At 33.0% G+C, this 24,685-nt stretch overlaps 1 protein-coding gene across 2 annotated transcripts in view; it reads left to right on the top strand.

Annotated features, from left to right (window-relative positions):
• Eif4g (eukaryotic translation initiation factor 4 gamma) overlaps positions 1 to 24,685 on the top strand; it is a 763,642-nt gene that overhangs the window by 427,052 nt on the left and 311,905 nt on the right. For both annotated transcript variants that reach the window (XM_089595035.1, XM_089595034.1), the window contains exon 14: positions 8,697 to 8,842. In XM_089595035.1, coding sequence (XP_089451161.1) covers positions 8,697 to 8,842 — 146 coding nt within the window. The remainder of the gene's footprint in view (positions 1 to 8,696; positions 8,843 to 24,685) is intronic.

The following is a 24,685-nucleotide window of genomic DNA, read 5'->3' as shown; positions in this document are numbered from 1 at the left end:
TGGGAGGGAATCCATATGTGGTTTACAAAATTATTGAGACAAATAAATATAAATGATTCATACTTCTCTTCAATTTCCAAGATAATACAGTTAGATCAGCTGTTGCATAAAGAGTTGTTTAGGTTACCAAAGCATTAAGAGAATCATTAAATATCATGAAATTTTAAAATGGATTAAAGGGGATGTAATCTACAGCTGCAGAAATGGCAACACATTCTGTGGTGTAAATAAAAGCGTAATAAAGTATAATTTTCAGCTAACAAGTGTCATCTTGGTAAAACGCTAAGTCAACGAATGGATCTCTGTTGATTTTACCCTCATAAGTAAAAATAAGAGAAGCGTGAGAGGTGTTAATCTTGATTAGGTGTCGATTCAGGTGTAAGAGTTTTACCGAATTTGATGTCAACTAGTGTGGTAAGTGAAGAGGAGTAAGTGTAATTACAAGGGTTAACGCGTTCATATGTGTAAATAGGAAAGTATAAGAAGTAAAAGTTAAAAGGCAGTTTGGAGAGAGTCTTTTGAAGTTAAAAATATTGAATTCGTAGAAAAAAAAAGAGAAACAATTGCAGATTCAAACGAAGTACAAGTTAAAGTTTTAACCAGTTAACAGAAGCTTATAAATATAATATGGGTCTCAACTGACATAAGTTGAGCTTTCTTGAAAAAAATGTTCGTGGGCGTAGTATTTCGGAATTCTAAGCATACTCTTATCGCTTTGTCTTGGAGTTTTTCAACTTTTTTTCTAAGAGTTTTCGTATTTTGAAAATATATAAAAGAAACGTGAATCAACAATGAATTGAATATTGTAAGACGATTTGAAGTTTTAGTCTTTTCAAGGGATAAGAGAAGTAAGAGAAGAAAAGTAGGTTTGATGTTTATATGGTTAAAGTGGAGAACATAAGTTTCATAAGACGCCAGAGTTGGGATAATATCGGTTACATTAGAATCAGTCATAGGCATGATTCTTTGAGTAATCCCAAGGTGTCGTATTTAAGATTGCTTTTTATGTATAAGACTATATCGTCAGCGAAAGCTGAAATAAAGACTTTGGTAGGTATATTCGAGATGATAAAGGCAGAATACTGGGAGAAGAGGAAGGGGCTCAGTACTGCACCCTCAGGTACGCCCTTATGCGTTGTTTGACACGTACATCAGCTGCTTTTCAAAAGTAATGGACTTTGTAACCTGCAAAATCTGAGGCAAGCAACTACATTCAGCAAACTTTATTAAGAGAAGTTCAATGTTAACATTTCCAAAGGTACCTTTAATGTCCAAGAACAATGCTAAGAGCTTGTGGTTCTCCTTAAAAGTGGATTTAACAGTTAAAGTCGAGTTAGCAACATTATCAAATAAAAAATTACCTCCTTAAAGTCCGTGCGGTGACTTTGTAAGCCAGTGGTACGACGTAGTAGCTAAAGCTATCACGTCACTGTATACCTATATTTTTGGGCAAGGCGTCGGCGGCTACTGAGTCTTCAAATAATGTATATATTTTCTATATATGGGGAGAATCACGTCAATTGCTCCAACGCCGCTACGCATGGACCGTGCGAGCGTAAAATACGTTTTCAACTCGTCGTTTCAGTCTCAAAACGTTTATAAAAAAATTATCAAAACACATACTCTTCCGTATTTTTTCCTCAGCTTTCTAGTGGTGGCATCCGTTCTTCGAAATTCTGCCTCCATTACCTCGAAAAATGCAAAAGTTCAAAAAACACGTTATATCTTCATGATCTTCCACTTTAGGAATTTTTTGGACTATCTGCATCGAAAGATGAGACTTTTTAACGTAAATATCGACAGTAAAAAAAGAGGGGTTTTTTGTTTTTACGTAGTATTTAAATGACGAACGAGACGGCGCAAGCCGCTGCGGCCGCGCTGGTAGCGGATCCGCCGCGCACTGTCTACTACCATCTCTCTGACTGGATGTAAATCTATATACCTAACCGTGGCGGTTTGCACATCGCAAGAAACTTTTTGATTGTTGCTTTGGGTGACGATGTTTATTATGTTTAAAACACAAGATTATGCCATCGTAAGTTTAAAGTTTTAATAGGTTTCGGTACTATTTTCAATTCTCAATGTAATTTTGTTTCAAAAAATTTTTACGTAAGTTACGTGGTTGTAACAGAGAATCGAAGTGAGCTTTATACTTACGCATTCACCGATAATTCATTTTAGCAGTGATTTGGTTTTTTATAACTCGTTTTTAATAGTAAGTACTCAAGATGTTAAAATATTGTAGTCCATTGAATTTAGATAATCATAAAGTCAAGAAGAATCTGGTTAAATTTCCGCAATTTTTGACAAAAACCTTTCCTTTTATTCGAGATGATGCTTCGATTTGTGTGAAGTGCAAGGCTGAGGCTTGTAAGTATAAACCTAAAAAAAATTCAAGATGATGAATATCGTGAAGCAGGCATCGCAGTACTGGAGTAAATTATAGAGAAATTTGCACCATCAAACGATAAGTGAGAAAGAATCACGTTGCTCACTCTCGCCCCGAAATTTTGGAACCAAAGAGATCTTATGGAAAAATTTGATTGCATGGAAAGAAAAGCTAGACAAGCTTTAGATTTAGTTGCTAAGCATGGCATACATCACCCGATAAAAAAAGGGAAATGTTTTATGTGCCAACGTTGAGAACTGCATAAAACATTTTTATGAGAGTGGCAGTGTAAGTCGTTTAATGTCGGGATTGAAAGATTATGTTTCAGTCAAACAGGATGATGGTACACGGGTGCATGTTCAAAAACGATGACTACTCGTAAATTTAAATGAATTACTTATTTTATTGAAAGAGGCAAATGAGAACGTCTAAGTTGGTCTTCCTAAAATTGAAAGGATTTAAAACGAGTGTAACTAAAATAAAGCCAAAAACTAAGTAAAACATCAGTTTTTTTATCATTGAACACATTGAAAATATAAGTATTAAATATTTTATGGGCATTCATTACTACTTAGCTAAAAAGCTAAGGAAAAAATACGTAAGAGTATGTGTTTTGATGATTTTTTTTATTAACGTTTTGAGACCGAAATGACGAGTTAAAAATGTCGTGTTTCACGCTCGCCCGGACCGTGCGCAGCAGCGCTGGGGCAGTTGACGTGATTCTCGCCATATGCGTGTTTATAATAGCTTTAAGGTAAATGTTCAATAATATGCTGACATATGGTACAGCCAGCCTCTTAGAATAAATCGTATTGTATGAATGAATGAATAATTTACTTGCGCATTGATTGTCCTTTTTCTGATAACACCGATTTTATAATTTTATTTCCTAATACGTCAAATCATTACATGTAACATCATCGTGCAACTGTCAACGCAGTCCACAAGAACATCGCTCAGTAGTTGACCTAATTCAACCAAAGGCCTCTTTTACTTACTCTGACGCTGTAAAAACTCATCATCAAGAGAAAAAATCGCTCTTTCTACGTCTGTCACAAGTCCTCTAAAGTTTTAGTCTACTTTTGACTCCCACGACTCGCGAGTACCTTAAACACGTAAGGCATAACGTGTTAGCTGAGGCAACCCGGGTGCAGTTCGTAAGTATCGATAGTATCAGACTATGCTAAGGAGCGAGGTACAACGAAAGAGGCCTGCCGAAAGTGTTTTTGGCGATAGCAGATAGCAGAAACCGCAGCCCCTTACAGGCCACGAACTTATTCGTGTAGTTTAAGTAATCACTGGGAATTACTGCAAGGAACTCCGAAGCAGCAGTAACAACAGTCAGTGATAGATTCAAGTTTTTCATCAGTAATATAAATAATATCAAAATCTGTGAAGTGACCTGAATGGACTGTATTCAAGAGAATATCTGTTTTGAATTGTTTTGATAAAAGAATTAAAAATTAGACATTGATTAATATCATCCATATTATTTAAACAACTTTTTTACTTGACTAAACAGAACAAATAAAGCTCACGAGCTAAATCCCAAGATATCTACGGATAACATTAAAATAAAATGGTTAAGACCATACTTTAAACAAGTTTGGTCATAACAGTATTATTCTTTGTTGTGCAACAATAAGTGAACACATAAATAACCGTTGTAATTAAATTAATTCCATAATAAGCAACGTCGTTTGAAAGGAGTGAAATTCATGTATGGTAAGACCGTGAAATACTTAAGCCGAGATATTTTTTTATCGTGTCACAGTTGGGCCTAGTTTTTGCAGTACAAGGCTTTTTGCAGGTCAAAACTTAGTACTACGTACAAACGATCTATCAAAACAGAGAAGAAAAATTAAATCTCTTTTCACCGTAATATTTAATTTAGAGCGGGAGGAAGTGTTAAATTCTGCAAATTATTTATTAAATGACGTTTAATTTATATTTTTTATTTACTTCCTTGATTTTTTATGGTCTTTTCCATGAAATTTTATTTCTTACGCGATAAGTAATTTGTCTTTTTTTTATCAAAATATATACCATCTTGACTGAAGTGGTAAGCTAATGAATTTAACTCAGAAATGGTTTTTATTAAAGCATTGAGGATTATGAGTTTTTTTGTATTACCTTATCAGATTACATTTTCCAAATGTGATCGTTATATGTATGTTATAACGTAATGTATCATACACAAAATTAATGGTTTAATAACAAAAAGATTTTTACAGTTAATATACGTCAACTCTGTTTTTTCCTAAACCTAAGTTTTTTTTCGTGTACATGGATTACCAGAACATCTTCAGGAACTCATTTAACGCATAAAGTATGACAAAAACACAGTTGCCTTCCTTCCTACCCTTAATAATTTCGCCAGAAGTTTACATTTCCACTCCCCTGCTGCGTACGAAGTTGTACGTAGTAGCTTTCTGATGTGTTTGCCATCAGTAAAATGTCTTAATAATTGGCTAAATTCGTTTGATTATAGACCTGAAATTTCTGATCAGATGATACATAAAGTATCAAAATTAGTGGAAGAAGAAAACGTCAAAGGATGTAACTTGATCTTTAATGTAAGTTTCGATGATATGATCATAAAGCAGCACAAGGAGTGGGATACATCTGGTCTTGCGTGAAAGGAATTAGTTAACTTGAAGGATCAATTAAATGAAATTCACCGCAATGATGAGCCCCAAGTAGCTACCAAAGCACTTGTCTTCGTGCTCGTTTGCATCAATGGTGCGTTTAAAGCACCTATTGCTCATTATTTTATACACTTATTGAATGGGTTAGAAAAATTAATTTTAATAAAGGATTTGCTAGTTTAACTGGCAGATAATAACATACATGTTGCTAGTCTGACATTTGACAGTAATAAAGCTCACCAAATGACTTGTGAGCACTTGGGAGCTAATTCAAGTGTACAACGGTACACGTCAAGAAGAAACTTAATCCATATTTTCTTTATTCTCAAATAGGAAAGTAAGTATATATTTTTTATGATCTCTGTCACTGCAATAAACTTTGAAGGGTTCGTTACTTTAAAAAGATCTAGAGTACGTTGATTGGAGTTTCATTGAAAAGTTTCTTGAAAGACAGTAGAAAGAAAAACCAGTGTGCAACAAAAATTAGAAATAAGCATGTCAACTGTAGTAATGAAACAATGATAGTTATTTTAATTATTCAAATCTTAAACAACAGTACAGCTATGTCATCAAATTTTTTACATTTTCATTTCAAAGACGAAAAATTTAAAGGAGCTGCAGCAACTTCAGTCTTTAGTAAAAATTTGAATGATATTTTTAAAATTCTCAATGTGGAAAGTAAATTTGGTAAAATATCAGAGAAGTTTGCTATTACAAGTAAATCTTGAAAAGATTTAAAAGAAAAAACAGATGAGTTCGTTTCATAAGGTAAGTTTTCCAATGCTTGGTCACCAAAAAAATTGGTCCCAAAGACTGGCCACATTCACAATTGTACGATTCGCACGAATTTTCGCAGCTGTAATCAAAAAATTTTCTTTAATATTCACGCTTAAAAATTAAATAAATTTCATTGTTAACAGTTTTCCGATGATATTTTAACCAAGAAATAAGAAAAAATTTGTTCTAGAAAGTGATTTTGATCGGCTGAGAATGGCTTTGGTCAACGTTACCTTACCTTTAGTGTGTCCTAATAACTGGCCAATGTTACTTGCGTGCAATTCATACGGCTTGCCAGTTATAGGGACTTGTAGTTTCGGCCACAGGGACACGTTTTTTCTACAGTGGGTTTTAATACAGTGGCCAAGAATTGGGACATTCCATCACGTCCAATAATAAATAAAAGCTTTTTTTCTGTGTATGCAAAAAATTATTTTTTTTTGGTACAACTTATAATAGTGTTATAATTATAAAATAATACCTATTAGGACTTGGAATTTTCCTTTTTTTCATAATTATGGAGTACTTTCGAAATTGGTCTACTAAGATGGCCAACATTTGGTACATTTACTTTACATTAAAAATTCTGAAGTTTTTTTATGATTTTAAAAAAAGTAAAAAAAACAAGGAAGCAAACCAGAAAACAAAATTATTTTAATGAAAGTAACTGCATGACCAGGACTGATGATTTATTTAACAAATTTTGTTGACATAACACACAATTTATTTGAGAATAGGCACATGGATTACCTGTTAAGTAACAAGATGTCTCAAGATCATGTAGAAATGCTTATTCGATCATTCATCGGATGAATGGTCACAACTACAATCCTATGTCAACCCAGTATCTTGCAGTTATCAAAAAAATTATATGCAATAAATTGAACGTCATTGTCCCTGCATCAGCAAATTGTTTACCATTAGATACTACTCTACTTGTTACTTTAGATACCGACTCTGACGAATCAAGCCATCAAGTGCAGGATGCTGAAGTCGCTTTAAAGAGGTCAAAGACTGATAGCAATTCCTCACAGCCAGATAGTACAAAGAAGAATCCATATAATTTATTCTCTTGTGATTCTAGTACTCCAGAGTAAAAAAGAATTGATATCAATAGAGCATGACTACTGCCCACCTCCGAGTCAGCAGTTTAGAAATGAATACGCAAACGAAGTTATTTCTTATATAGTTGCCTCAATATTCAACTGTTAAAAAAAAAATTATTTATTGTTGTAAATGCTTGGCTATGCTGGAAGGTTGTAACTCTAATTATATATAATCACCTGACATTTAAGTTTGATATTTTAACACGATTATCACCTTATTTTCAACTGATTATCACCTGATATGCTGGTATCCGAAAATCAGGTGGATATCAGGTGAGCTTTGCTTGAAGTTTCTTAAATACAACTTATCAAGTATTTACCTAATTTCAACATGATATTTATCTGATTTTTACCTGATATTTACCTGATTTTCACTTAATCATCAGCTGATCATTAGCATCTACATGTCAAGTAATAGTCAGCTAAAAATCAGGTGATAGGCATGAGTACTATAGGTGAATATGTTTCGAATATTGTGCTAAAATGTTAAGTGATTACCAGCTGATTATCATCTTATGCTCAGCAACCGGGTTACCCGAAGTCAATCCGAGGACTTCCAAAAAACGATGATCTAGAGCTTTTCACCTCAAAAAAACAGCGCTCTCCGAAACTTGAAGATTAGAAGTGCAAAACTTTTAATCGATATAAATTGACGAGACATGAAAGCTGTAAGGCAGCATATGGGCACAGGATTCTACAAAGATTCCACAAGGGACTTCTAGCTTCTAATTTCGAGTTGCCTTCAGAATTCTATATTTTAAAAAACGCTATTAAAAAAGGAATTTAAAAAATTCTTCTTTGCTATAAAATTTATTATAAACAATGTTGAATTATTCAATTTTAACTATTATCTCAATAAAATTTGTATGTATCGTGAAAGTAATTAAAAAGAACTAAATCAATAATCTATCATATTTCTACAAAATCTCAGATAGTTCCAATTGTTTATAAAGAATTTAGAATAGTTGTCAATACTGGTGGATAATTAAAAATGATGAATCGTAATTATTTAACTTTATCATCTGGTAAACACTGGATGCTTGTGGATTTGGGTCTCACGCTCCCTGACGGGCTGCGAGACTAGCAGACTGTCCAACTATTTATTTGTATATCGGGGAATAAAACACACAAGTATTGGTCTTAGTAAAATATATATGTGTCAACGTACCTTTTCTTCTTGCAGGTTAAATTCTGTATGATTCTTAAGTACAGCTTTTTGTGATATTATTAATTTTATTTGGTTTTAACTAATGAAATTTTCAGGCACTTAATGATAAATTAAACCATAAATGGTTTTTGTTTTGTAACATTTACATTTAATAAGAATAATACAATGCTCACAATTACATATTACAATCCAATGTAATATAAAAACACTACAAAACTCCATCAGCAAAACAAGATCTTTGAAACGTTATTGTAACAAGTAAGAAATTAAAAATGTACAAAGCATTCAAAATTACTTGAACGATGCGAAAATGCCGATTTTGTATTTTTTTTATATTTGTACCTCAACTATAAGTTGCATTAAAACTTTATTTTGTATCTTAATTATTGTGCTATATTTTTTAATGTAATATTAGCTTCTATGACCTTTTGTTAATCGATTTTATACAAAAACTAAAATGAACTTGTATTTTTTATATTAAATGTCATGCTCCAATACCAATATGTTAGTTTTATGAATTCTTGTAAAAGAAGATTTCTGAGGTGTCTGTTGTGTGTGTTATTCTTATTTTTTAAAAGCCATTGTACGAACTTTTTAAATTTTTACAGCCTCCTATGGATGCTGTGCAACTTGGACGCAGATCCAACTATCAATGGGTTAATAATAATCCCGAAATGACGACTCCTAACAAGTTTTCTCCACTAATTCATGTCACAGCAGAGTCGGATAAGAAAATCACTACGCATCTACCTGGGTAAGTTATATTTTTCATTTAAATTTTCATACAGAAACTAGTATGCCGTGCTAAAATATTTTATGAAATGCAGAGTTCAGTAATCAAAAAAGTAAATCAGTCCATGTCGTAAAATATCTATAATAATATTTATTATTATTTATTTAGACTTAAGTCCAAATTCTTTGAACTACAAGTCGGGTTTGGCGTTCAAAATGAATATTGATACTTAATTAATAGGAACTTATATTAGTAAGTTACAGTATCGTGTATTTTTTTATTATGCAACTACTAAACATACTTTAGGCATTAACAGAGAGCATCGAATTTGAAAGAGATTAAACAAAACAAAAATAATAGTTTAATACAGATAAAAAGAAAAGATAGGCTTGTGCAAGAGATGAACAAAAAGTTAATCAGTATTGTCATTTTTCTTAGTCCTCCACCTTGAGCTATGGACTATGTATACTTCTTTATTTTTTTTGCTTTAGCAGATTATGCACTCATAATAAGGGTTTTCTCTACGATTGCTAGACTTCTGAGATCATACGCTCACATTTTTTTGCACTTTTCACTATTTCTTCCTTCTCTTACTCTATTCATGCTGTTTTTGCCTCTTCTTAGTCTATGATTTACCCTGCCTTTTTCCTTTTTCTGATGCGTCCGCTCCTCTTTTTTGTTGACTCCTTCATTATTGATCACTAAAAAGAGCTTTCCTTGTTCGTTCCCTTGATTTCCATCTTTAGCCTTTCTACGCTCTTCTCCAATTATTCTACTATGTTTTCCATCTTCGTCTTCTTTTCTTCATTCCTTTTTTTTTCTTTTGCCACGCTTCTATAACCAGCACTTAATTTTTTCTGTTGGTTCCATCACTTATCTCCTTTTTTATCCTCTCCTTCTTTTTAGCCTTTAATTGATCCAGACATTATTGCAGCTCTTTCATATTCTTTTCGATTGCTGCGCACGTATTAAGTTCTTCGCCAAGCTAACCCTTTATGTAGAAAATCTCCATCTTATCGTTTGACATTTTCTCATATACTTCGTTCAACCACATCTCGATTAATCTTTTACTCTCTATTATTCTTGGATTCACTTTTAAATTTTCTACACGCTGGTTTTCTCGCGCTATTTTTCTAACCTCTTACTGCTGTCTTTCTTCTTTTCGATAACGTTGTTCGATATTCATTTGGGTATCGAATGTTCTTTCGATCTTAAGCTGCTTTTAATTTTTTCATCTAATTTCAAGTCTACCCCTCGCTTTTATCCCTTCTTCTTTCGCGCCAACTTCACTCATTCCATTCTTTTTTACTTTCTTGGCTTTTCTAGTTGTGTAAGACTAACTCAGCTGTCCGTATTCTTTTTGTTCCTTTTTTATGCTCCATGCTCCTTATGTGTAATTATTCCTTCCTTAGAGCAATCAGGGATAACCTTGTCTTGTCTCTACACTTAACGTTTCTATGGGTTTTTCCCCGGGCACCTCTTTTAAATTTTACTTCTCACTTTTAGCAGTACCATTTCTACTTTGTTCTGTATGACTCTCAACCTTCCCTCATTCATCTCTGCTTTGGGTATCTAACCTTTACAAACTGTGGTGCATTTCCCCCTGAGTTCTTCCGTCCACATCGTCTTTTCTCTCTTTACAGTTGTTGCTCGTTTTTCGAATCTCTGATTCCTTCTTTAATATTCAGTGTTGCTGCCTTAAGCTCCATTTAGGCATGTTGTTTGACTCTATACTCTTACCTATTCTTATCTTTTCTATGCCGTCCGTTTCCTCTTCATTCGCTAACACGTAATTCATGACCGACTCTCCTTCCACGTCCACATGCGTGAAGCTTCCTCTCTTGCCTTAACTGCCGTTTATAATCAACAAGTCCTTTCCTTCAATCGATTTATGAGGACCCTTTTTTCCATGATTATAGTTTTATCACCTAATTTTCTCATGTTATTGGCTTTCCTCTATATTAGGTATATGTCCTCTCCTTTCTCAATGTCACTTTTTTTCGCCGTTTTTGCATTTCAATCTTCCCCGATCAGCAAATGTCTTTCTTTCTCTATAAATAACCTTTCTTTTGGTATCCGCAGCGTTCCTTTCGTGTTCTGATAATAAATTATTACAAATCTTCAGTTCTCTTCTTTGATTCTGATGTTTTTATGTAGTATTACTTTTCCCCACTCTTTTGCTTTATCCTTGTACTGGGTAGCTACCCAGCACTTCCAATCAAACTTTGACAGCAAGCTGCTTCTAATTATTTCTTGGGTCCCCTCTTTTACACACGTTTTTGTAAGGCCCACAAAATTGTAATTCTTTATGTTCTCCCAGAAGTCTATACCGTTGTTCATTAATCTGGCTACGTTCCAAAAATACACTTTTTCTCCTCCCTCTCATTTCTTTTCCCCTTATTTTACTCCGTCTACCTATTCCATCTGCTCTTATGTTGTTTCCGCACCAAATCTCCTTTTAGACCTAGAGTGGGCATAATATGAGAGTGTTGCTGAAGAAGCCGTTTTCGGGACCGCATAGATAAAAGAAGTGGTGGAGAGAGAAACATAGATTTACATGCATGTATATACACATGTCCACTTGACTTGTTGTTCTCTTAGTTAGTCCTGAGAATGGTGGAGTCAATCAGTGACTTTCGGACACTTCAGCTACACTCCCTTATGACCATTCTTCTTTGATTGCCCCAGTGGTACCATCTGTTGTCCATTAAAACTTTGCGTTTTTTTAATTTCGCAACTTTGCCCTTTTTTTCCACTTTCTGGCCCATAGCCTCACTTTCATTCTACCTTTTTGTGGTAGGTTGTCTTTATATACATACATACCTCTTGCTAAATATTTTTCTTCTTTAGCATCACTTGTCTTTTGGTTTCCCAGTGTACAACTTTCACCAGAAATATTTTTTGCCTTATCCTTTATTTTTGTCACTAATAATTGTAATTTTCATTACTAGCTGCTGGTTTAGCTACTTTTTTTATCTCCTTCAAAGTTCTTCCTTCCCTAGTTTTCAGTCTTATTACGACTATTTAACTTTCTACCTTTTTTGTCTCTTCTCTCCTTTTCCATTTCCAGTCTTTAAAGCCTCTCATTGATCTGTTCTTTGTCCGTTTTTTATTCCGGTCTGCCCTCATTTCTTTGTTTTTCTAATTTTCCTTGGTATTCGTTTCTCAGTTCTTTAATATTATCCTTTGTTTTTTGTGTGTCTTTCTTTATGGTTTTTGTCGGTTTATATTACGTTTCCTAACTTCTCTTATATTTTTATAAAGATCTTGTTCAGCTTATCTTTTGATGTTTTGTCCATTCCTTTTGTCTCTTTCTTACTGCTTACCTTGACTTTAAAGTTTACTAAGCTAAACATCTTCAGCTTATCTACTGCCTTTTGAAGCTTTACACTACATCTAGTAATTTTACTTTCTTCTTCCCTCCTTAGCTGTTTTAGCATATCCCCGCTATCCTTCTTTTCTCAAACCTTCGGTTTAAGGTAATAGATGATGTTTTTGTCTTTCTCTATTCTCGCTTTTCTTGCTCTTTACTTACAGTTATTTTTTCTTTTCTGAGCTTCCTTATGCACAGGAGCTTCTTTTTTCCTTACTATCACTTTGTTTCGTCCTTATTGTTGGTATGCACTGCTCTATCTTTGTGGGCTGCAATGTGGTCTCTACCGTGGTTTGCGCTAATCTTCCTGTCAAAGATATATTAATTATTTAGCACATGTCGTACGTAGGGATCTTTTATTACATTTTCTTACGATGGGTACAAAGTGCAACTGCCGCTTTGCGCCTTCGGACCACACTTTGCGCTCTTGTAATTACTTTAAGCCCACGGGCAAAAAATGGTGGGTCCAAACTAGAAAAACAATTTACTGGGTGCAAAGTGTGCCCATGAGCGCAAAATTAAAGTTAGCGCCTTAGGTAAGTAAAAAATTATTCGTGACTCGGGCACGAACATACAATAACCGCGCCCGTCGGGCGCTCATGGTTGAATTTTATGCCCTAGTGACGTAATGTACCATTTTCAGGGTTTGCAGAGAAAAGGGAGCTTTTGATTGTTTTAGCGTTCTTAAATATCGTTTATTCAACATCATATATAAGTTCAATATGAACCGCGGTATCGTGAACATGGTGATTTATGTTTGCAAAGTGTAAATAGTTTAGATTTCTGAATGTACAACATTTATAAAGTTAATCTGGACTTAAAATAAAAGTGAAATAAGCTATTACAAAGAAGTAAAGAAGAAAAGGAAGAAGCTAATTGGTTAAGTGCTAGAGAATCACCTAGTATAGTTCTGAGAAGTTTCTAATATAAAAAGACGGTCCTAAAAAGAGGTAGATGTAGAGAAAATTGAAGGATACTGAGTCATGATAAAAATGTTAACAAAATCAGGAAGAAAACAAAGTAATGACAAGATTATGTGCCAGATCTAATCTAGAGTTAATTAAACTATGTCTGTTTGATTTCGGGATAGATAAGATACTTGCATGATTAATACAGCTCGAAGAAGAGAGTGAAAGAAGAGACAAAGAGAGCAGAAAGCTGAGTATAATAATAAACGGTTTGAAAACAGAGAAAAATAATTAAGACTAAAAAAGAAAATAACCAAGAAAAGTAGATTAGAAAGAGGTTTATACATAGAAGATAACTTGACACCAAACGAAAGATTCATCTAACTACGAACTAAAGACTGGCTAAAGAACTGAGAGAAAAAGAAACAGACATGAGTATGATGTAAAAAGATCCAAATAGACAACATATGGCACCGCTGGGAAGAAAGTAAAAGCGAGCTTAGAGTGGTGGTTACATAGAGCAAGTTGAATAGCAACCAAGAGAAAAGAAGTTGAAAAGCAACTAAGAGAAAAGAAGTTGGAAAGCAAACAGTTGGAGGTAAAGAAGGTGTAAAATTTTACTTTTGGAACATTTCAGGATTGCAAGGATAAAGACATTTGGGAATTCGTAGGTTACTTCGATTTTGTAAATTTAACAGAGACTCAGATCAAAGAGAATACTTTTGTAAAGTCAAAATTTACAGACCTTGAAAGAATAAAGTGTAGGTATGCAAGATAAAAAAGACCAAGAGAGTAGTCAAAAGCTGGAAGAAAAAGAAAAAATTACCAGGAATAAATATATTGCTGCAAGAAATAATGATAAGAAAATGTGCAAAACTACATAGAATAAACACGATGCAGAAGCATGAAGAAAATCTAGAATAGAAAAACAAAAGTAGAGGCATAGACGTTAATTGATGAGTTCAGAAAAAAAGAGCAAGTGGACAAAAGTATCACAATGGAATACTGGGGAAAATGTTAAGGGAGATAACTAAAGGCAGTAAAAAATAAAATATAAGCCTGATTTAACACACAGAAGAATAGTCAGACTCAAGAACCAGGATATAAAGTAAAGTGTGGAGGTACATGCCAATATAGTTAGGCTTAGCGTTGTGGAGCTTACTCAACCAAATTTAGAATGGTAAAGGCATGAAGGCAGAGAGCTGGAATGAAAGTGTCTTACAACCGTTTTTTAAAAAGGTGACAGAAGTACGGTACAAAACTACAGAGGAATTAGGCTTATGTTCACAGCGTACAAAAGTATTCTAAACAAGAGATTGCTTAAAAAAATTAGTGAAATAAACTAAGAGAAAATTAGTTTAGTTTTAGAAGTAACAGGAGTACAATTGATACAGTGTTTATCCTTAACTATAAAGTAGACAAAAAGATGGAAAAGAAAGGGTGCAAGATATTCTGCTGCTTTGCAGGTCTAAAAAAGGCGTGCGACAGAGTAGATAGATAAGTACTAAGCATGTATCCAGAAAAGTTGGAGTAAGCAGCAACTTAAAAAAAAGATCATATAAACATACAAATTTTTAATGTATACCTAAGAAAGCTGGAAGATTTCTTGAAAGTAAATATTACAGATAAAGCAAGGATAGGAAAAGGCAAGATTTGGATGATAACATCGTTTTAATACCAGAGCATGAAGAAGATGTGAAAAATCTACTAATACGGTTAAGAAAATTTTTTAAGAAAAAAGGGATGCTGCTGAATAGTAAAAAAACGAAAATTCTGGTATTTAAAAAAAACAAAAAGGAATCTAAGAAAAGGAAATATTTTGGAGCAGCAAGCAACTTAAAAAAACAGAAAGAAATTTAATACTTAGGTTACACACTAAAAGAAAAAAGGAGAAGCACATGTAAGAGAAAGAAGATTGAAAGCAACTTAAGCGATAAAGAGTACTTGAAGCTTTTGTAAGAGGTTATTCAAGCTTGACTATAACAAAAAAATGTTTTTTTTAAGTCACTAGTAAAAAGTATTGCTCTGTATGGGGAAAAAGTGTAGATATATAAACTAAAAGAAAATGTGGATAGTATCGAAAAAAAGTATATGAGTTAGAATTTCAAAGTAGACGAAAATACACCTAACTATTGGGTTGAAAAATAAGTAATTTTCGTTTTTTGTATGTTTTGCAAAGCAAATCGATTTATACAAATTTTAACCACTAATCATTAAAAAATGTGCCGTTTTAATCGATGACCTTTTTCCACTTTTTCGTAGAACCTTGATTCCGTCACTATGGAACCGTGAGGTTTCTGGACAAAAAACTGAATCAAGTGATTTTGGCAAGGTCTCTTTTAAAGCTAACTTCACACCACTATAAGAGTTCTACAGAGACCTAAGCAAATGATAGTCAGATGAATCAAGGTCCAGGCTACACGGTGGATGCATTAAAATTTCCCAGCCAAGCTTTCTCAATTTTTTCCTAGTCACTAAAAATATGTCTAGTTTAGCGTTGTCGAGATAGAAGACAACGCTTTTCCGATTGATCAATTCTGGCCTTTTTTTTCATCGCCTGCTGCAATCGGATTAGTTGTTGACAGTAGAGAGTAAACGTAATTGTTCAACCAGATTTGAGCAACTCACGATAAACAATTTCTTTCCAGTCTCCCTAGATTTTCAATATTACCTTTCTTGGTGTCAAACTCGGTGAAAACTCGTACCATTAAATTTTTCTCTGGTAATTCATGGGAAACTCAAGTATCGAGCTTTTTTTGATATCCAGCCTTATGTAAATGTTTAAAAACTGTTTTATGGTTGATTTTCAGTTTCATAGCTATGTCGTAAGATGAAATGTGTTGGTATATCTCGATTTTTTTAAGAATTTCATTAATTTTTTTTATGATTGGTGAACCAAAGCGAGGCTCATCTTTATCTTCGAAATTTTCAGAACGAAAACGAGCAAACCAATTCTGACACTAGCGTTCACTTTGGCACTCATTACAATAAACACTACACAATTTTTAATGAGCTTGGGCTGCATTTTTTTTTTTTCGGAAGTAAAAGAGCTAAATATGACGAAAATGATCTTTTGGAATCTATATTTTTAAAGTGCAATAACTTTTGCCTAAGTACTCGAATGTTACGTGTTACCTTTCAAATGCACTGTAGTATGGCGTTACTGAATAAATATTACTAGCAATATTCTACTCCAACGCGATCCATCAGAAAAAATGAAATTTCGTTTTCCCCAACCCAATATGTTCTGCTTGAAGAAACTGAATCTATAAAAATCTCAAGAAAAGCTCTGAAGAGGGCCGCAGAATATGAATGAAAGGCAGTGGCACCAGCAAAAACTGATAAAAGAATCTAAGTAGGAGAGAAACAGAGCATTAACAGTGGGTTAGATAAAATACTGGCAGTGTAGAATGAAGAAAGTTATTAGCGAGTCTGGAAAGCAGGACGTAGTATGGAACCTAAAAAATTATAAACACATGCTAAAAGAAGACTTACGAAAGGATGAGGGGATAGGAGAAAACCATATGTCAATTAAAATTTGAGAATCGAGATACAATCCAGTATACATAAAAATATGGTGCGAGAAAATGCTAACGTATTTCAGCAAAATACCGGTAGAGAACGAGAGGAAATGAGTAGCAAAATACAGATGTAGGATCATGACAACAAGCAGATGATTCTGGAAAGAGGATGCGAAAAAGATTTGTAGAATATGCAATACTAGGCAGGAAACCTTAAAACACGTTATTACCCTCAGTCGTTAAACAATATTCGAAGTCAGATGGGTTTTTTACTGCTGGACACGACTTCATTGAGTTCACAATATAATACTTCATGTATTGTTGCAAGTATACACCAGCAAATATTTATCTCGAAATTTCACCCAAGTAAATCTCTCTGAATTAAATACATAATTCGCTGACACCTTTTCTAGCTTACAACCATCGCAGTTATGTTCGATCTCTTCGGTCGATGGGGAAAGTACTAACCTTGATTCTCTAGTTGGTGATTTCTCTCGTACTATCCTGTCGGTTTTTGATGAACTTGCGCCAGCTTGGTATATCACCTTTGAATTTAGTTAAAAGCTATGGGTTTCTCAAGAAATTTGCCAGCTTATGAAACAAAAAGATGCCTGCTATGAAAAGACTGTCCGGTTACAATTAGAGTCAGATATTGATATTTTCCGGCATTTCAGGAGTCAGATTAGAAATATGCTCGATACAGCTGAGGATTGATATCTCGCACCTAAGTTAAATATTGCAAAGGATGTCAAAATAAAATTGTCCGAAATAAGAAAACTAGGTCTCGATAAATTAAAACGTACACTCCCCTCTACTCCACTTTTCTCCAAACGAATTCGGCTTTTGGTTTTGGATGAACTACAATATGCATCAGCTGTATAAAACCTCAGACTTGAACTAACCCCAATGCTAAATTGGGAACGCCATGCCCAACATATTTCTAGCCACGTCTTTCGGTCACTTTACACCTTGAAACACTGTAAACATACTCTCTCATACTCGCTAAAAAAACAAATAGTCGAAAGCTTTATTTTTCTATTATTCGATTACATGGCTGCAGCTTAATTGGGTTTTAAATACCTGCGTTCGATATGTTATTGGCATCATGTGTTGGCCATCTAGAGTTATACCCCATTGCTTACAACAAGGATGGCTCTCAGGGCCTCAACTCTATTACATGGCACCCTCAACTACCTTATATCTCTTTACACTCTAGCCTTAGATCGCCTGAAACTGCGACGCTCCCAAAGACAACCCTCCCACTATCTTTTAATCCCTCTGTTCAAAACAGAGACTATGAGACACTTATTTTCTGTTTAATCCTTACTTCTCATGAATAAACTGAGCCAAACCACTTTCCAGCAATCTCGAATAAATACGTTAAAGTCCTTACTATTTTTATTTGTTATGAGCTACAAAAAGAGCGAACGGGGTAAAGAAAATAGATTGTCACTTGAGTTCTAGTTTGATTCCGATAATCAAATATTTTTTAATACTACTAATTCCATCACGTTTATTTCTGAGTATTACTAATAAAATAATGTAAAATTATGATGAGTAACTTATAAATCACTCTTACTATTACTTACTATTACTTAAAACACAAAAAATGTACCAATCCATGATAAGAAATAATTTCTTGAACATCTTTTGTTATACACTAACTTGATATACGTGAAGATGTCTGATTATCAATATCCTTTAATTCGTCAAATGATCTTACTCTTGAAAAATTCTGTAATTATATTTAGTTTTATATGTAGTACTTCTTGCTTGTATTATATTTCTGTATTTATATCATATTTTATACATTTTGCTCTATGTATATTGTTTGTATCTTTTTTTTGCCATTATGTTCCATTAACCTATGTATTAATTTTTTGGAGCCGTATGTGGTTATACCACAAGGCTTAAATAAAGTCTTACATTACATTATAGATTGCACGTATGCAGGTACAGAAAACTTGCTGTACATCGTTCTACGTAAAGAAGGAAATAGCATAAAAAGCTTGAAGGATAAACAAAGTATCGGAACACCACGTATCCGTTGGAGATGAACTTTTAGCAAATTGCAAGACAAAAGAGACTAGGTAAAACAACCATCAAATGGAGCCAGTAGTGAGAAAAAGTACCAGAAGGAGAAGCTTTAGTTTATTAACTACAATACAGAGATCGAGAATTCGAGAGTCGATTTATAATTAAATCTTGTATAATTACGTGCAATTCTTAAAGAAGATAAATGAGGTTGACTACAGAACCCAAAGCGCGTACTCATCAGATCAGGTAACAAAGAGGTTACAGAAGCACAACAGAATTCTACATGAGAAAATTGGTGGCAAGAGCTTTGATAACGTGTGCAGCCCTAGACAGCAAATTTTAAGCTCAAGAAAAAGGAAAAATGCAAAAAAAGGAAGTTGCTGTAGAAAAGCAGGGGAAAACTCTAGAGAGAAATAGTGCAAGAGATATGGTAAGACAATAACACAGAATGAGGAGGAAAAAATAGAAAACTAATGGCAAGGTCGATGAATATCTAAAGCATAAAGATTAAGATCGAGGAATAGTACGAATAGGCACATAAGTCTCATTGTTCATTGAATATGTGATGTAGAAGATCAAGTAAGCAATAGTAGGCCTAAAGAGCGGTGCTATTAAGTAAACAGTAATACTGGTGTGAAAGTTGATATGAACTCAAGTGTACAAAAGTTAAAAATGTTTAAAGTGTAGATAAAATAAGTGTACAAGCTTAGTTTTTCTTATAAGTAATTTATATATTTACTTTTGATTCTTGAATTTTGTTTGTAAATTTAAGCCATTGCCTGCTTAAATTTAAATTTATAACTATTTCCTTGTATTGATTACTTTTTTCCTTTCTTTACCTTTGCGGATGCAAATATTAACTAGTGTCTGAATCTACGTAGTCTTTATAATGAAGAAACAGTGATACTAGTAATATATGAGAAGGACAAAAAGACTTGAGTTATGTTAAACGAATTAAATATGGACAGAATAAGTATAAATATGTTTAAATAAGTATGAGCTTTAATTAATGACTTTAGTGTGGAGTAAAGTTTAATGCGCACAATATTTGTAAGGCTCAACTTGCAGCTCTAGCAATTAAAAAAAAAGTTTTTAAAATAAATCTAGAAGAGCATGTATGTATGGTTATAGTGGTTAGCAGAGCTTAGAGCACAATCGTTGTTTGCTCTTTGCTTGTTTGCTTGGACATACCATGCTCTGTTACCAACATTTTTCAGTTACACTGAGCACTTATTGTACATGGAAATATTTTATTTAATTGTCTGGACATTACAAAGGAAATAAAACTCCTAACAGTCTTAGCGTTTTTAAAGAGCGTTTATTCAATAGCGTACAGGTATAGTAATAAACGATAGTAAAATTCAGAGCGCAATTATTATTTACTCTTTGCTTGTTAAGACGTTTCTGATTGTAACATTATTAGCCGAGAAAATTACTAAAGTTAATTATATACAAATACATAAAAACAGTCCTTATCAGAATTAAAATTATTTTCTCTATGCATATTGGTTAACATTTACATTAGACTTCAACGTTAACAGGCACATTATAGTTACGAGATAAGATAAGAAAGTCTGAACTCAACTTATGTATGAATGTAAAATAAAAGTTACGAAATTAATATTTTTTACGCAGGTAATAATTTTTAGTAATGGAGCAAAGTAACGGTTATTATAATTTTATAAAATCGCACTATTTAATTAAGTGACTTATGAAAAAAGGAGCACAAATAAAGAAGGACGTTGAAAGCTTACGATTGGTGTTAACAGTCATCCATCCTTCATTCAGAATCGTGAAATATTATTATCGTTCGTCTGAAATAAATTTTTAACACTTCTAGTATAACTTAATTGATTAATATTACATCATTACTTAATTCAAGACATTCCCTACTTACTAGGGAGAGCGCATGTCTTCTCTAAATATCTCAAGTATATACTCACTATTTTCGTAACTAAAATCACTTAAAGTGACAAATGTGTATGGTACGCTGTCGAACGGAGAGCTTTGGTTTCCCCTTATAACAAACTATATATAGCAAATTAAGAATAATTTTAAAAAAGTATAAATAATATCGTTTTTACCTAAAAAGTACAAATTCTCTAAAAAAAAGTATTGAACAAACTTTTCTTTTATTTGTCCCAAAAACTTGAAATTTTTGGCATATTATTAATGCAATAAAAGCGAACAATACTTTAAAACCAAGATCATCAATTTAACAAAAAATTTTAAAATGTATATTTAAGCAACTGTTGTAATAAATTAATGAAATCTTTGTTTTGGAATAAAAAATTTTTTTTTTAATAAAAAATATATCACGCGTTTCTCAATCTACAAGAATTTTTGAGAAGGCATTATGACAAAAAAAAGTTAATGGTATTACAATTAAATGTGTATCCATACAAGAAGTCATCCTAACTCTCTGAAGTCTAAAGCCTAAAAAAGCACCAGGCTACAACAACATACAAAACATACTTTTAAAAAACCTACTAAGAAAATCAATAGTCTTATTGGTCAACACATATGTAACTATGCTTTTAAAATCTCATTTTTTATATTGTGGTAAAAATTGGCTAAAGTATTGTCAATTCTCAAATTAGGTGAAGATAAAAAAACTAACACAAAATTACAAACCTGTAAGTCTATTGCCCACTCCTAATTAAAAAAATTATTTTAAATAGCCTACAACAACATGAAGCATCCAACACTGTATAAACGCAAGAACAATTTGGATTTAGGAAAAATCATAGGATTTTAAGGACTAAATAGAGCTTGATTTTAGCAAAATTGGTTGTATTGTAAAGAATTAAAGTGACGAATAAGACAACACCATATTAGTCTGACATAAGTTTTTTCCTTATTGCCTTAAATTTCGAATCAATATTGCCGAGTTTTGACTAAATTTATTCTTAACAGTTTGATAAAAGTTTGCCTACTCTTTTTTTTTACAAAGTAGGTAGGGCTTTGATAAATAGTATTCTGAAGCTTTGAAATGAATTTGAATACATTGATATGGTATACAACTTGAATTATTTTCGGACTGCCATTAAAGTTTTTGAAAAATTATAGGAACATGTGTTATTCTACTACCACCAAAATTATCAAATAACATAAAGTTTTTATGTTCTATGATAAGACCAAATCATGGAGAACATCCTAGTAACAGCAGTATCTTTCGTACGGTGTCAAGCAGATTCTTACAAAGGTTCCAACTAATAATATTTTGTATAGTATACTTATTTAAGTCTCAATAAAAGTCATCATTTATGAAATGGTAAGAAAGACAAGAGAATTCCCGTGATTTTGTAAATTCAAATGAACCCACTTGTAGCTCTAACAAGCAAGTAACCTTCGTAAAAAAAATAAATAAATGAAAAAATAAAGTGAATAAAAAAAAAAAAATAATAACAAATTAATAAAAAAAAAAAACATTTCTGTGTTATAACACAAGCACTATGAAATATAAATTGAATAGTAAAGCTATTATACTCCAGTATGCTGATGGCTTCACGCGCCAAATCATATTTGTTGTTTGACTTTATCTGGATGACAAAAAGTGATCAGATTTTTTTCCTCCATTCTTATTAAATAACGTACAATTACTTACGCAACCATCTATTAACAATCTTGTTCCGCAGGTACAAATAGATGAAAAAACTTTGATGTTTGTCTGGATCAATAAGAAGACGAAAACCTTCATAGTTTACTTATCTGAAGTTTCAAACATTGGAATCCAACGGAAATCCGAAATTATTTTATTTGGTTTAATAACTAAAATACCTAACGGCAATACGGTGTACGAACATATAACATAGTAATTAATAATAAAAACTGCCAAAAAAAGTTACAACGTACAAAAAACGATATATATTTAACATATAACACGTTAAACTGAAAGTACAAGCAAGAATTCTTAAATACATCTACCTATTCGCTTGTGATATTGGGATTACAACATTTTAATCTTAAGCTGTGTAGTCCAGTACAACTATACATAAGTTATAAGCACCTACAAACATAACCTCAATTATTTGCAAGGCATTTTACATTTAAAACCTATTTTAAATCGCACATTTTCGACGACAATTTTTCATTCGCTGGTGCAAAAATTACGAAAAAAAATTAATCATACTTTTCGAACCCTAATACAACTGAACTGTAAGTATTATTACCCGCAATTATAACCTCTATTAGTTATGGACACTCAAATTTCCAGGAACTTGGAAAAATAGCACTTTTTCGGCGTTTGTTTTCCATTCGCCGGTAATAAAATTACAAAAAAAATTCATTATACTTCTCAAACGCTTAGACAAATAAACTATAAGTACAAATGCCCGCAATCATAACCTCTATTAGTATAAACTCTAAACTATTAGTATGAATTTCTGCGATCATAACCTCTTTCGATTATGGATACTTAAATGTTCAAATTCGAAATAACGGATTGAAAGTAAATAAACGAATCTGAAAAATAACTTGCATAATCTAACAACTTCCATTTAAATGAAATTTAATGTGACTTCAAAATCTGTGTTAAAATACTAGAATTTTTCTTTAATATCGAAACAAAAAAATTAATATGATGTTGCATTAAAAATAATTTTAGAAAACGATGAACGTAAATAACGACCATTACTGTTTTGTACAATTAATTCTTTAATTTTTATCGGTAGTACTAGATGCGACAATTAACCTTGGAACATATACTACTGGAGTGAGCATGCAGGCGGCTGAGAGCGTGACAGGGCGACCAAGTGTATAGGTACTACCTCTCTCTCTCTCTATCCGAGCTATGATTGGTCCGCCCTTGCAAGTCTCTCTCTCCCTCTCTATAACTGAGTTATAGTTGGTCGGTCGAGTTTTCGACTTGTCAGGGCCAACCAATCATAGCTTGGCTAGAGAGAAAGAGAGAGAGAGAGAGAGGTAGTACCTGCACTTCGGTTACCCTGTCACTCTCAGCTACCTGCATGCTCACTCCAGTAGTATATGCTCTAAGCAATTAACTAACCTGTTTGTGAGACATCTGTTAATGCATGAAATCCCAGACATCCCTTAACAACTTTCATCATTATTAACATCTGCCTTGCTATAAGACACAGAAAAGTTGGGGTAGCATTTCTACCCTTAATTTATCCCCAATGGTAAAAGTAATAGAAAACTTTAAACTACAAAACTGTACTATGGATATCTTCTCTCGGAGATTCTTAGGGTTATTAGTGACAAATTATCGATCAAAAATCGTGTGAGGATAATTGCACCTCATTAAAACAACCCGTCACTGTGACTTTAGAAAAAAAAATTTGAATTTAATATTTCCCTCGAAAACCGTCTTCTGAATGTTTGAGATCGCTTATCACAAATCTGTAGCTGAAAATCGAGTAAGGAAGATTGCACCCTATTTAAACCGCCTCTCAAAAAAACAGAAACAAAAGAAATTTTCTGAATTCAACATTTTATCATGAAAATCTTCTCTCGGAGGTTGATGAGATTGCCAAATTCTATCGAAAAAATCATGTAAGAGTATATTTACCTCATTAAAATCTAAAAAAGAAACAGAAATGGGGACAGTAAAAAAAATTAAATTTTTGAGTTAACAATTGTCTGTCGATGTTTTTTGAGATTTCTGGTTATGAATCAAAAGTTAAAAATCGTGTGAGTGTGGTTTCACTATAGGGAAAGTACCCCTAATAGTGTCGCAAATTGAAAAATTTTTCCTATTTAATCTTGTACCTTGTCAATTATTTCTCAGAGGTTGTTGAGATCACCGATTACAAATGCACCGTCAACAATCACGAAAGGGTGGTTTCATCCATAGAAGTAACACAAATGAGGAAATTTTGAGAATTCAATACTAAAGAATAAAAAATCTTTCTCGGTATTTGATGAGATCGCTTAATGCGAATCTATAGTCAAAAATCGTGTAAGAGTAGATTCACCCCATTAATAGTACCCCTTGCAGAAGGAGATGTGGGAAAATTCAAAAAAATTCAAATTTCATGTTAGAAATCGTTTGTTAAGCGGTTTT

Source organism: Copidosoma floridanum, unplaced genomic scaffold (assembly GCF_036245765.1).
Source record: "Copidosoma floridanum isolate Cflo_tuat_1 unplaced genomic scaffold, Cflo_Japanese_pri ptg000024l, whole genome shotgun sequence".
In the NCBI taxonomy this organism is placed as follows: domain Eukaryota; kingdom Metazoa; phylum Arthropoda; class Insecta; order Hymenoptera; family Encyrtidae; genus Copidosoma; species Copidosoma floridanum.
Note: the sequence above shows the minus strand (reverse complement) of the source record. Positions and strands in the feature narration are given on the sequence as shown.